The sequence below is a fragment of the Arachis ipaensis genome, chromosome B3 (genome assembly GCF_059453495.1).
Source record: "Arachis ipaensis isolate K30076 ecotype BB chromosome B3, ASM5945349v1, whole genome shotgun sequence".
Classification (NCBI taxonomy): Eukaryota; Viridiplantae; Streptophyta; class Magnoliopsida; order Fabales; family Fabaceae; genus Arachis; species Arachis ipaensis.
This window is the reverse complement of record NC_142438.1, coordinates 124,851,729-124,864,321: the sequence shown is the minus strand read 5'-3', so window position 1 is coordinate 124,864,321 and position 12,593 is coordinate 124,851,729. Positions and strand designations below refer to the sequence as shown.

The 12,593-nt window shown below is 45.2% G+C and overlaps 1 protein-coding gene and 1 pseudogene across 1 annotated transcript; both read right to left on the bottom strand.

Moving 5' to 3' along the window:
- Positions 1–5,259: 5,259 nt before the first annotated feature.
- On the bottom strand, positions 5,260–5,856 carry LOC148572356 (uncharacterized). Its single transcript, XM_088507468.1, has one exon. The coding sequence runs from the start codon at positions 5,854–5,856 to the stop codon at positions 5,260–5,262; it is 597 nt and encodes a 198-aa protein (XP_088363594.1).
- A 5,551-nt stretch (positions 5,857–11,407) lies between these two features.
- On the bottom strand, positions 11,408–12,059 carry LOC148572355 (uncharacterized; annotated as a pseudogene).
- Positions 12,060–12,593: the final 534 nt, after the last annotated feature.

Genomic DNA, 12,593 nt, shown 5'->3' with positions numbered 1-12,593 from the left:
TTTATCAAGTTTATGTTCCTGCTGGTCGGGAGCGCGTATGCCAGAAAAACTTGGCTTCCCCACGAGTTGTTGATTGGTTGTGGGTTTATGAGCCCATGTTCATGACCTTGGGGCTTCGTCTTCCTTTCTCCCCCTTTGTTATGGCATTATTAAATCGTTACGATGTTGCTCCGTCGCAGCTTCACCCGAACAGTTGGGCCTCCATCCGATGCTTCGAGATGGTTTGTGAGTATCTAGAGCTGCCGACTTCAGTGAATGTCTTTCTCTACCTCTTCCTGCTTACGAACCCTTCTAGCCAGGGGAAGGCTAATAAGGGATACATGTCTTTTAGGGCCCAACAAGTCCGCAAAATCTTTGGCCTTTTTGAGGATTTTTTATCACGGCTTTAAGTCTACCTTTTTTAAAGTCAGGCCAGTTGAAGGTCACCAGCCTTTCTGGCTTACGGCCGAAGGAGCTAGGCAGATCCCGACCTACTGGAGTTTTGGGGCGGGATCCGACTATCTAATAAAGGTCTATTATGATTGGCTGAGTCTAGAAGATCGCAATATTGCCGATATTCTGTTGGCCATTTTTGGTGAAAAGAATCTTAATCCCCGAATGGTCATGGGGAATCAGGAGGCCGGTCGGTCGTATGTTGGTGAGTTCCTTTTTTTGTACTTTTTCAAGCTTTATTCCTCTATTATTCACTGATTTGCTCTCTTTTTCTTTGCTTGCAGTTTCCATGGCTGGCGGGAAGAAGACTTTGGCTGATATGATGAGCCTCATCAAGGGGGATGATGAAGGTGAGGACGACTCCTCGGCGACCCCAACGGCGAGTCAGGAGCACGGGGAAACCGGGGAGGCCAGTGGTCAGGCGGACGGGGCCGACCAGGTTCAGCCGGAGAAGGTGGTTCCTCCCGAGAACACTGCGGGGTCCCAGGGTGTAGAGACGGAGACTCTTGAGGAGGATTTTGGTTTTGGTGACGACGAGCTGAAAGTCGCGAAGAAAGCCAAAGAAGAGGAAACGGGATACCGAGAAGGCGCTCTCAGTTATGGAGAAAAACTTTGATGCTGAGGGTTTTATTGAGTCCCAGTTGCTCCCTGGCAACGAGGAGTTTTTCCACGAGACCGACCTTTCCGGGCAAGCTAGGTGGATCTACCGCAGTCTTCTCCATGCTGCTGCTATTGCCAAAAAGGTGGAGCCTGTCTTGGGCAATTATCATGCTATGGAAGTAAAGTTTCGGAACTCCCAAAAAGATTTGATGGATTCACGATCTCGAGAGGAGTCCCTGAAGACAAAATTGTCCGAGTAGGAGAAGAAGGCTGAGAAAGATGCCAAGGAAATTAACAAGCTGGTGGATCGGGACATGGCCTTGATGAAGGATTTGAACACTTCTCGTGGTGAGGTTGCTGCTGCCAAGAAGAGGGTTGAGGAGTTGGAGAAGAAGCTAAAGTTTGTAGAGAGCTCGGCAGATGCTGCTACCCGGGAGATGGCTGCTCTGAAGAAAAAGAATAAAGATCTTGCAAAGGGGCCCGTGAGGCTGTTAAGCTGACCGAGGAGAGGATTAAGCTCCAAGTGGCCGTGCTGGCTCCCGACCTCGACCTCTCCCAAATCGGTGCTATGAAGACAATGGAGGGCAGAAAGATCGTTGACATCCTTAAACGCTAGATGGATATTTCCCGATTTTCATGCTCTTTGCTTTATCTTGTAACTTGCTTTTTATTCTGGGGCCTATTATAAGGCGCCCTTTGGTTGTACCGAATACTTTTGCCTTTATTTTGAACTGCCGTTTTTGGTTATTGCTTGTTATATTTGGGCCGTCGTGGCTTTGCTTTACTATTTTATTTGCTCGGGCTGTCGCGGCCTTTTGGTTCACTGTTTTTCGTGGTATTTATTATTCTTGCTGCTCGTCTGAGCTGTTTTTGTTTTTTGGTCCCTATGGTTTCCAAGGTAATCAGTCCCGGATTTCTGTTAGGTCGACCGTTCGCCTTTTTTCGTTGCTTATTTTTCTGATTCAAGACTTGTGAAAAGTGAAACTTATCATATTGTTAGGGTTCTGAAACAAGGAAATAATGTAAATACGTAATTAAGTGAAAGATAATAGAAGGGGAAAATGATATGATTGTAAGAAAGAGGAACATAAAAGGAGAACATAAAAGTGAAGCATAAGAGGGGGGTCGAGGTCGTGAGGTCGTGTGGTCGTCCCTTCTCATGGGTAGAACCTTTTGAGGTTTGCCATGTTCCATGTTCTCGGCACCTCGTTTCCATCTAATTTTTCTAGCTTGTAGCCTCCCTTGCCAAGGACTTCTCTTACTCTGTAAGGGCCTTCCTAGTTCGCAGCTAGCTTGCCTTCCCCTGGGGTTGGTGGCCCTATGTCGTTACGTCGTAAGACTAGGTCGCCTTCTCCTAGGCTTCTCTTTAGCACTTTGCCATTGTACCTTAGGGCTATTATTTGTTTTATTGCTGCTTCTGCTAGGTGTGCCATTTGCCTTGTCTCGTCGACCAGATCCTTTTCGATTGCCTCACTCCCTCCTCCGAGGAGTATCCTTGGGCTCGGTTCCCCGACTTCGATTGGGATGACTGCGTCGACCCCGTATGTGAGTCGGAATGGGGTTTCGTTGGTAGATGATGGGGGGGGTGGTCCTGTATGACCACAAGACTGAGGCTAGCTCGTCTGCCCATGAGCCCTTCTTCCCTTCAAGTCACTTCTTTAACCCTTTTAGGATGACTTTGCTGGCTGCTTCCACCTGGCCGTTAGTTTGGGGGTGCTCGACTGAGGAGAACCTCTGTTTGATCTTTAGTCCTTCTAGGAATCCTTTAAACTTCTTGTCGGTGAACTGTGTCCCATTGTCTGATATGACGATTTTCGGGATCCCAAACCTAGTGACCACCTGCTTCCACATAAACTTTTGGCAATTTACCGCGGATATGCTAGCTAGTGGTTCTGCTTCCATCCATTTGGTGTAATAGTCAATGGCTACTATCAAGTACTTCACCTGCTCAGCCCCTGGTGGGAATGTCCCCAAGAGGTCGACTCCCCATTGGGTGAAAGGTCGGGGAGCCATCATTAGGCTGAGCTCCTCGGGAGGTGCTTTGTGAAAGTTGGCATTTTCTTGGCATTTTTTGCATTTTTTCACGAACTCCTGGGCCTCCGACATCATTGTAGGCCAGTAATATCCTGCTCGGATGATTTTTCTTGCTAAAGATCTTCCCCTGATGTGGTGACCACAACACCCTTCGTGGACTTTTCTTAGGACGTAGTCCGTTTGGTCGGGGTGCAGACATTTGAGTAGGGGCTGGTGGAGCCCTCATTTGTACAATTGCCCCTGTATGATTGTATATTTGGGAGCTTCCCTCTTGATAGCTTGTGCTTCCTTCACATCTGGGGGTGTTTCTGCGTGCTCCAGATATCGGGAGATAGCATATATCCATGAGGGGGGGGTTCGGCACCTGGGTTGTGCACATGACGATTGCAGGTTCTGTTGCTAGCCCTTGGATTAGGGATCTGTTCCCTGTACCGAGTTTGGTACTTGCCAACTTAGAAAGGAGGTCGGCTCGGGCGTTTCTTTCTCTGGAGACGTGCTGGATTGTGACTTCTTCGAAACTTTTGCATAGCTCTTTTACCTTTTCCAAGTATTTTTGTAGCAGTGCGTCCCTGGCTTGGTAGCTACCATTTACCTGGGAGGTGATGACTTGGGAGTCGCTACTGACTTCCACCCTTGACGCTCCGACTTCTTTGGCTAGTATCAGTCCCCCTATCAGGGCTTCATATTCGACCTGGTTATTGGAGACCGGGAAGTCAAACTTGATGGATTGCTCGTAGGCTACTCCTGTCGAGTTTTCGAGGATGATTCCGGCTCCTCTGAATGCTTGGTTGGATGCTCCGTCAACGTGGAGCTTCCACCGTATGTTCGGTATGTCGGGAGTCTCGCCTGTGACTTCTACGAGGAAGTCTGCCATGGCTTGGGCTTTGATTGCCTGTCTTGACTCGTATTGCAAATCATATTGGGACAGTTCTATTTCCCATGCCATCATTCTTTCCGCCAGGTCGGATTTCTGGAGGACTTGTCGGATGGCTTGGTCGGTTCTCAGAATGATTACGTGCCCTTGGAAGTATTGCTTTAGCCTTCTAGATGAGATCAGTAAGGCGTAGGCTAGCTTTTCCAATTTGGTGTACCTCATCTCCGCCCCTTGGAGTACTTTACTGATGAAGTATATTGGGCGCTGAGTTTTGTCCTCTTCTTGGACTAGCACTGCCTCGCTTGCGCGGTCACGGCCAAGTACAAGTATAGGGGATCCCCCACTCTAGGCTTGCTGAGAACGGGATGTTCCGAGAATATCTCCTTTAAATGGCTGAACGCTTCTTCGCATGCTGGGGTCTACTCAAAGGTGATTCCTTTCTTCATTAGGTTAAAATGGGATGGCCCTTTCTGCCGATACTCCGAGAAAATGAGACAGAGCCGTGAGCTTCCCGGTGAGTCGTTGCACATCTTTGATGCACCCAGGGCTTGTCATTTTGAGGACGGCTTCACATTTGTCCGGGTTGGATTTTGCCCCTCTTTGTGTTATCATGAACCCCATGAATTTTCCTGCTTCCATGGCGAATGCGCATTTAAGCGGGTTAAGCCTCATGTTGAATTTCCTTAGTGCATTGAAGACTGCCTGGACGTCGTCTATTAGTTTGTTCGGCTCTGCTGTTTTTATCAGGATGTCGTCAACGTACACCTCTACCAATTTGCCGATGAGGTCGTGGAAGACTTTGCTCATCAGCTTTTGGTAGGTGGCCCCTGCGTTCTTCAGTCCGAAGGGCATTACTTTGTAGCAGTAGGTGCCGCCTGGTGTTATGAATGCCGTTTTTTCTTCGTCAGGTCGGTGCATCGGGATTTGGTTATAGCCGGAATAGGCATCCATGAAGCTGAGGAAACGATATCCTGCCGCCGAGTCAACCAAGGTGTCAATATTGGGGAGGGGAAAGGAGTCTTTTGGGCATGCTTTGTTCAAGTCAAAGTAATCGACACACATCTTCCAATTTCCGCTAGCTTTTTTAACTAGGACAACATTAGACAACCATGTCGAGTACTCGAGTTCCTTGATGAACACTGTTTCTAGTAATCCTGTTGTTTGTTTAGTGACTTCTTCAGCCCTTTCTTGCGATATCTTCCTTCGCCGCTGGGCTACCGGCTTGGCCCCGGACTTTACGGCTAACCGGTGGGACGCGACCTCGGGATCTAATCCCAGCATGTTCGATGGGGTCCATGCGAAGAGGTCGCTGTTTGCTCTTACGATCTCCATGAGGGGCCCTTGAGTTCATGCGGTAGGTTCCTATTTACGAAAGTAAACTGATATGCCGATTTTCCTATTTGAAACTTTTCCATGTCCCCTTCTGGTTTAGGTCTTGGCTTGTCCTCTATCCTGACGTCCAGATCTGCTAGGAATACGCCAGCTGCCCTCTTGGATTCTTTCCTTAAGGAGAGACTGGCGCTGTCACAGGCGACTGCCATCTCTAGGTCTCCCCTTATGGAACCAACTGTTCCCTTGTCCGTTATGAACTTCATTGTTAAGAACTTGGTGCATATCACAGCTAAAAACTCATTGATGGTTTTTCTCCCTAGGATGATGTTATAGGCAGTAGAGTCTCTGAGGACTACGAAGTTTGCCATAACTGATTTTCTGGTGTCACTAGTTCCTAGGCAGATTGGGAGAGAGATTGTCCCGTCGGGTTTAATGTAGTTATCGCCTAGTCCCATGACTTCGTGCTGGTGGTTCTTGAGATCGGATTTCTTGAGCCCCATGGCATCAAACACGTTTCTAAATAGGATGTTAGAATCGGCTCCTGTGTCGACGAGGATATGCCTAACTAGTTCTGTCCCGACCATTGCGGTAACTACCATGGGAGAGTTCTCGGGGAGGTCATCGAACCACTTATCTTCTAGGCCAAATGATATTGTGGGATGCCTTTTGCTGGAGGCGGGGCCATCTGCCGAGATGGAGAGTACTCGGGCATCCTTCTTGGCTGCCGACTTGGATTTAGGGGGGCTGTCGCGCCCGACCACGATGTTGACCACGAAAGTTGGGGGTTACTGGCATCCCCCGTGGGTTCTTGTCTTGGTTTGACAGTCCGGCTCTGATCTTCCTCGGAGCGCTCCCTTTCCCGCCTCCTCGGTTCTCTGATGAGTTGGGAGAATTTGCTCAGCTTTCCTTCTCTGATGGCCTGTTCCAAGGCATTTTTAAGGTCGAAACAGTCTTGAATTTTGTGGCCAAACCCCTTGTGATAATCATAGTAAAGGCTCTTGTTGCCTCCCGTTCTCTCCTTCAACGGCCTAGGTCTGGACAGGATTCCTTTGTCTGCAATTTGTTGGTAGACTTCTACTATGGGCGCCACAAGTGGCGTGTAGTTTGTGAACCTTCCTACCCGTGGGTGTTTGGGTGGCTTGTTAGGGTGTCGTCCCTGGGAGCTTCTTTGTACCTGTCGACTTGAGGGGCCTGCCGGGCTGATGCGCTAGGGAGCTGCCGTTTATTGGCTACTACAACCTGACTGACTTCTTCGTCGTTGATGTATTCCTTGGCCACGCTCTGAATTTCCTGCATGGTCCACACAGGCTTGGTTGTGAGGTGCTTTCTAAAGTCTTCGTTTAGCAAGCCGTTTGTTAGGCATAGGCTAGTGACTGAGTCCGTGAGGCCGTCGATCTCTAAACACTCGTCGTTGAACCTGTCTAGGAACTTCCTAGTTGGCTCGCCGGGTTTTTGGGTAACCCCCAGTAAGTTGATTGGGTGTTTTGCCTTGGCTATGCGTGTCGTGAACCGAGCTAGAAAACTTCATCCTATGTCTGCAAAAGTTGTGATGGACTCTTGTGGGAGGGCGTTAAACCATCGAATTGCTGGACCGGCCAGCGTCACAGGGACTGCCCGGCATCTGACCGCATCGCCTACCCCTTCCAGGTTCATCCTTGCTTCAAAAGCTGTGATATGCTCCTGGGGGGTCCTTGGTCCCATCGTACCTCATGTTTGTCGGCTTGTCGAAGTTTCTCGGGAGCCGAACCTTGAGGATTGAGGGGTGAAAGGGAGTGGCTCCCATGATAATAGGATCTTGTTGTCTCCTGGGTTTCCTTTTTGGGGATTCCCTCCGGCTTTCCGACTCGCCTTGAGTGGGTCGGGAAGTTGCTTGTGTGTGTACCTCTTCGCGCCTTGTTAGGCTTCTTCCTTCGCTGTCGTGTGCTCGCGGGGGGGGGGGGGGGGGGAGGGGATCGGGTGCGGGTGCGGGACCGGCTGACGTCGCCGTGCAAATGGCTGACGTCTTTGTGGGATCGGTCCCTTGCCGCCAGCTCCCGCTCAAGGTTTTATACTCTATACTTGAGCTCTTGCATGATCTTGGCACTGTCGGCTCCTGTCCCCCCGAAGGGGCGCCTTTCGGGGGTCTTGGTGTACATTTGTTGGTGAGGTTGAACAGAGGATCTCGACTGTTCGGCAGCGCGGGCTGTCGAACTTGTCCTGCTCAAACGGGCCCCACCTCCTTCGCGGAGCTCCTCTAAAATGATAGGTCGCTCTATGTCTGCGCCGGGTCCCCATAGACGGCGCCAATGTTCAGTACCTGAGGTTTTCAGGTTGTCGGATGGTGATGAGTAGGAGAGAGGGAGAGACCCCGAGCTGACATGGAACGAAGTTCAGAGGGTGTTAGTGACGTCGGAGGTTGAACGGAGCGTGGGGTGGCTACCTGCAAGGACACTCCGACGATCAAGTCAGATTTCATACCAGAAGATAGCCGAATTAGGTAAAAATGTGACGTACTTTGGGGGGAGAGCTGTCATCTCCCCTTATGTACTATGTTGGGTGGGCCTAGTAATGGCCTAGCTCATTGGTGGAGGAGCTGTGAGCTGTCGCTTTCCACGTGGGCAGGTCATCCTGGACTTCGGGTCGGGATGCCGGGTATTGCCTCGTGGGTACCGACCCGAGCGATGGCATGCTTTTGGGTGGTAGGTCGGTCGGGCCTTGGGTCGGGTGTTAGGGACCGACCCGTTGAACCCTTTTGCTGGAGGTTTGGGCCTGGGTGGGACAGTTCCCCGACCCGGCGATTACTTGGGCTGGAGTTGTCAGTTCGTAACAGTATCTAAAGGGTGGGTTGGTAAGAGTGCAAGGAAATAAATGGTAAGAAAATAAAGGTAACAACTAAAGAAAGCAAGTAATAGAGAGAGACATTCATGGCAAGGATTGAAAATCTAGGCTTTCTATCCTAGTCATTAATCATAACACAATAATTATCAAGAGTTTATCCTATTTCGTCATCTTCAACATCGGGAGAAAGTACAATATCATCTCCAACATAGGAAGAAAGTCAAATAGGACTAGTTAATCTCAATCCAAAAGTCCTAATCAACTTACTAATTGAATTAGCAAGAGATTAGAGTCAATGAAAATAATATTAACTAACAACTCTAGATCACCAATCTAAATTAGGTATTAATGACTCAAGATTGCCTAATTTCTCTTTCCAAGCCAAGAATGCTCAAAAATTACTCTAACATCCAACCAAGCATTTTGTCAAACAATTGGAAGGCATAAAAGAAAAGCATCATAAAATTACAAGAATATTAAATCTACAACTACCCAATGCAAGAAATTAACAATAACCACTAAGGAAAACACATCAAACATGAAATACCTCAAAATTGCATTAAAGAGAATGTAAATTAATAAGAGTTCATCAACATAAAAAGTAACTAAAATGAGAAATTAACAAGAAGAACTAAGAAAATTAAAGCAATTAAACAAGAAAAAGTAAAAGGAACTAGATGAAAACATGAAATTAAACCTAGATCTAAGAAGGAAATTAACCTAAGAACCCTAATTCTAGAGAGAATAGGGAGCTTCTTTCTCTAGAAAACTAACCTACATGATCCTAAGCTAATCTAATTGCTCCCCCTTTGTCCAATCTTCAATTCTGCATGAAATTCCCTCAGAAACGAGTTGGATTTGGGTTTGGAAAGCTCAAAAATCGCCCCCAGCGTATTCACTTTAATGAGGTCACGTGCTGGCTGTGACGCGTACGCATGGGTCACGCGTACGCGTCGCCTTCGACGATGCACCTCTTCACGCGTACGCGTCTGTCACATGTGCGCATCGCTCTAAGCACTCCAAATCCTTGTTTTTCCATGAATTCTCCACGTTGCATGCTTTTTTTTCACTTCTTCTATCCAATACTTGCCTTATGAACCTGAAATCACTCAACAAACACATCAAGGCATCGAATGGAATTAAAGTGAATTAAATTTAGCTATTTAAAGGGTTAAAAAGCATGTTTTCACACTTAAGCACAAATTTAAGGAGAATTACAAAATCATGCAATTTCATTGAATAAATGTGAGAAAAGTTGATAAAACCCACTAAATTAAGCACAAGATTAAGCACAAGATAAACCATAAAATTGGGGTTTATCAGTCGCATTAGAGTCTCCATCTATAATCTTTGCACGCTTAGCCTTGTGAATATAATTGTATGTATCCTTCTTAGTGAAACCCATTAGAGAATAGCCACAGGCTTGTCCAACCATATACTCCAGAATCTTAGATGTTGGAACACCATGAGCCTGCATACCAAATATTTGTACCTTGGCAGAACAACTTATTTCTCTAAAATTCATCATCATATGGACCATATATACTGGAGTTAAATCATGGTTATGATCTAATACTATTTTTCTCACCCTCCATATACCACTGAGCACATCAAGGTAGACTGACAGTTTTGCCTCACAATTTGTGCACATTTCCAGTATGTAACCTCTTTATCTATCTAGCTTATCATAGTGATGACGTTGTCTCAGACCCACTCTATTAAAAAAAAACCTCCTATGACTAACCCTTCCACTTTCATCTTTGTCCGAGTCACCCTTACGAATACTAAAACCAAAACATTTGTCAAACCTCCTGTAAAATTCATATTTTGCTTTATCGCTTCGGAATGCCTTTCTCATTATGTCTTCCTTACTCAATTGCAACACATCTCTATAGTCACCGGCTTCTTCATCCAACAATTCATCCCTAATCTTAGCTCTGCATGGTCATTACTTAGCCATTCTTCACTAAAATCCAAGCCCATTGTACTATAACTTCTAGCTCCTACTCCAACAGTTCCGTTACCTTCCATTTATAATCATATACACAATTAACTCTTAAATATCATGAAAATTTTCAATCAATTTATCAATTCAATTAATTTAACTAGGAGTACTTTCGAATGATAATTGTAGCAAAATAAATAAAAAAAAATTGTAATCACTAAGACAACAACAAAAATTCTCGTAGCCACTCTAGTTGATTAATTCCAAACACAATATCTAAACCGTAAAACAACCCTACCTATTAATTTTGTAATATTTGATGAAAAACATCACACTATACTCACTTATTTACACATTTGCAAATACTAATCAAAACCAATACATGATATACTTACATCTCTAGAGATAAAGTGCAATTACCTAAATATAACTTCATTTCGACATATGAATAAAGCACGCTACACTTGTACCACTCATCAACTTATGCTAAAGATTTTTAAAGTCAAACATGCACCATTAAAAAGAACTTTTTATTATTTCTAAAAAATTATTCTCACCCATCTGTAAGTAAAGAAAATTTCTCACATAAAAAACTATATGCATTACCAACAAATCACTAATAACACTTACAAATAAAGAAAATATGGCATCAATTTAATTTTTTTTATTTTTTATCACATCCTTTTTTGTAAACAAAAATCCTCTGACTCTAATTTTAACTTTTCTTCACTCTCACAACTCAAGCACACCTTTGCATAAATATACACCCAAGCATAATCTTCAATGTACTAAATACATGAATTTTGTTGGAAAAGCTTACCTGCAAAATTGTTCTAACACTAATCAGTCATACTCCCGTTGCTTTTCCTTCATCAGCCTTTGATTTGCCAAGCCTTTCAATATTTGTTGTCATCAACCTTCACATTTACACACTGTAACGACCTAACTCCCAGTATGCCATGGTCATATAACAAGCCAAGTGTTACCAATTTGTTCTTCCTAATTATTAACTATTACTTAATATATGAGCCCGTTTCTTGTTAGAACGTTATCAATTTTATGAGTAACTTTTTTTTTCCTGTTTAACTTATATCATTGCAAGCGATGGAATAAAATAATTAAGCATACATTGAGAGAAATAATAAGGAAGCATAAAGAAACATAGAACACAACTAATAATATACATCATGTACACTATAACAAAACATGTAGCGTTTACAAAAAATTAAGTCAGTTTACATCCTCGTCAAACCTACATAGCTAATATATACACGACATTCCCAAGGCCTGGCCCATATAAAAAGCCACTAAACTGGCGCCTAGGCTAGCCTAACCACTCTATAACTCCTAGCTCTCGGGTGTACTAACACAAGTGAGAGACTAACCAAAAGTCAATGTCAGACTAGAGTGTCATCAAAAGAATGCCCCTACTATTGTCAGTCTATATCTACACGTGGCCATTCGGTAGATCGTCATGAGGCTCGTCCATCTCCTCATCCGCCTCTATCTCTATCTCTGGGTCCTCCTCCTCGTCATCATCAGCAGCTATAGCTATACCCTCAGAACCACCAGAAGCACTACTGTCACTATGTACAAAACCATTCACGAGCACAGATCCGTTCGCGTATATAGGAGCTACCCCATCGTCCGGTAATGCCGGCTCATCATGCTGTGGAAAATCAGGAATCGGTTCAAGGGGAAAGTCCCTCTTTGGTGGAATCACAGGTACATACTCTCCAGCTATCTCGAGCTCGTCAGGAATGATAGGCTCAGGTGCCGCCTCATTCAAGAGTTGAGCTGGTATAGGGTGTCCAGAACCATCGGAAAAAGGATGTCCAGGTGCGTCAGGGTGTAACCAGGATAAGGAAAAGTCGTAAGGAGCATCGGGGTCAAAAAGAAGACTAGACAGAGGATGTTGAAAAGCTCGATTCTGTAATGCATATCGTCAAATATGAGGCTCCAATCCCATAATGAAGTAACTGTGATATACTAGATCCTCGTAGATGTAAGGGTCCTCGAACTCATAGAATATCACACCCGTCTCCATCTGGAGGGGAGGAAAGGAGAAAAGGGGGTAAGAACTGGGGAGTTCTTAGTAGGATCGGGGTGATTAGTTACGTTTATTAATTCGGTGTCGATTAGGAAACGAATAACAGAATACAGTGAAGCAGTAAACAGAAGATAAAGATAGACAGAGAAAATAGAGAAAACAAAAAGCAGAACACGAACAGAAGAATACAAGAAAATAAAACACAGATATAGCATACAAGCAGACAAACGTAGAGAAATAAATCATACACAAAAAGGAATGCAACAGAAAATGATGCGCAGATAAGAATGATACATGTCTAGCCCTAGTACAGGCCATGAGCTCATGTATCGTTTGGCTACCCGCAATCCCGACATTTATCCGTTCACGAGTAGTCCACGATTTCCCGGATACGATTTTCTGTTCCTAATTAAATGTGCATCTAATAATAGCCGCTCATTTGAGACAACATCTGCTTTCTGCAGGAAAATATATATACTCTGCTCTGCTCTGCTCTGGGGAAACAGAAA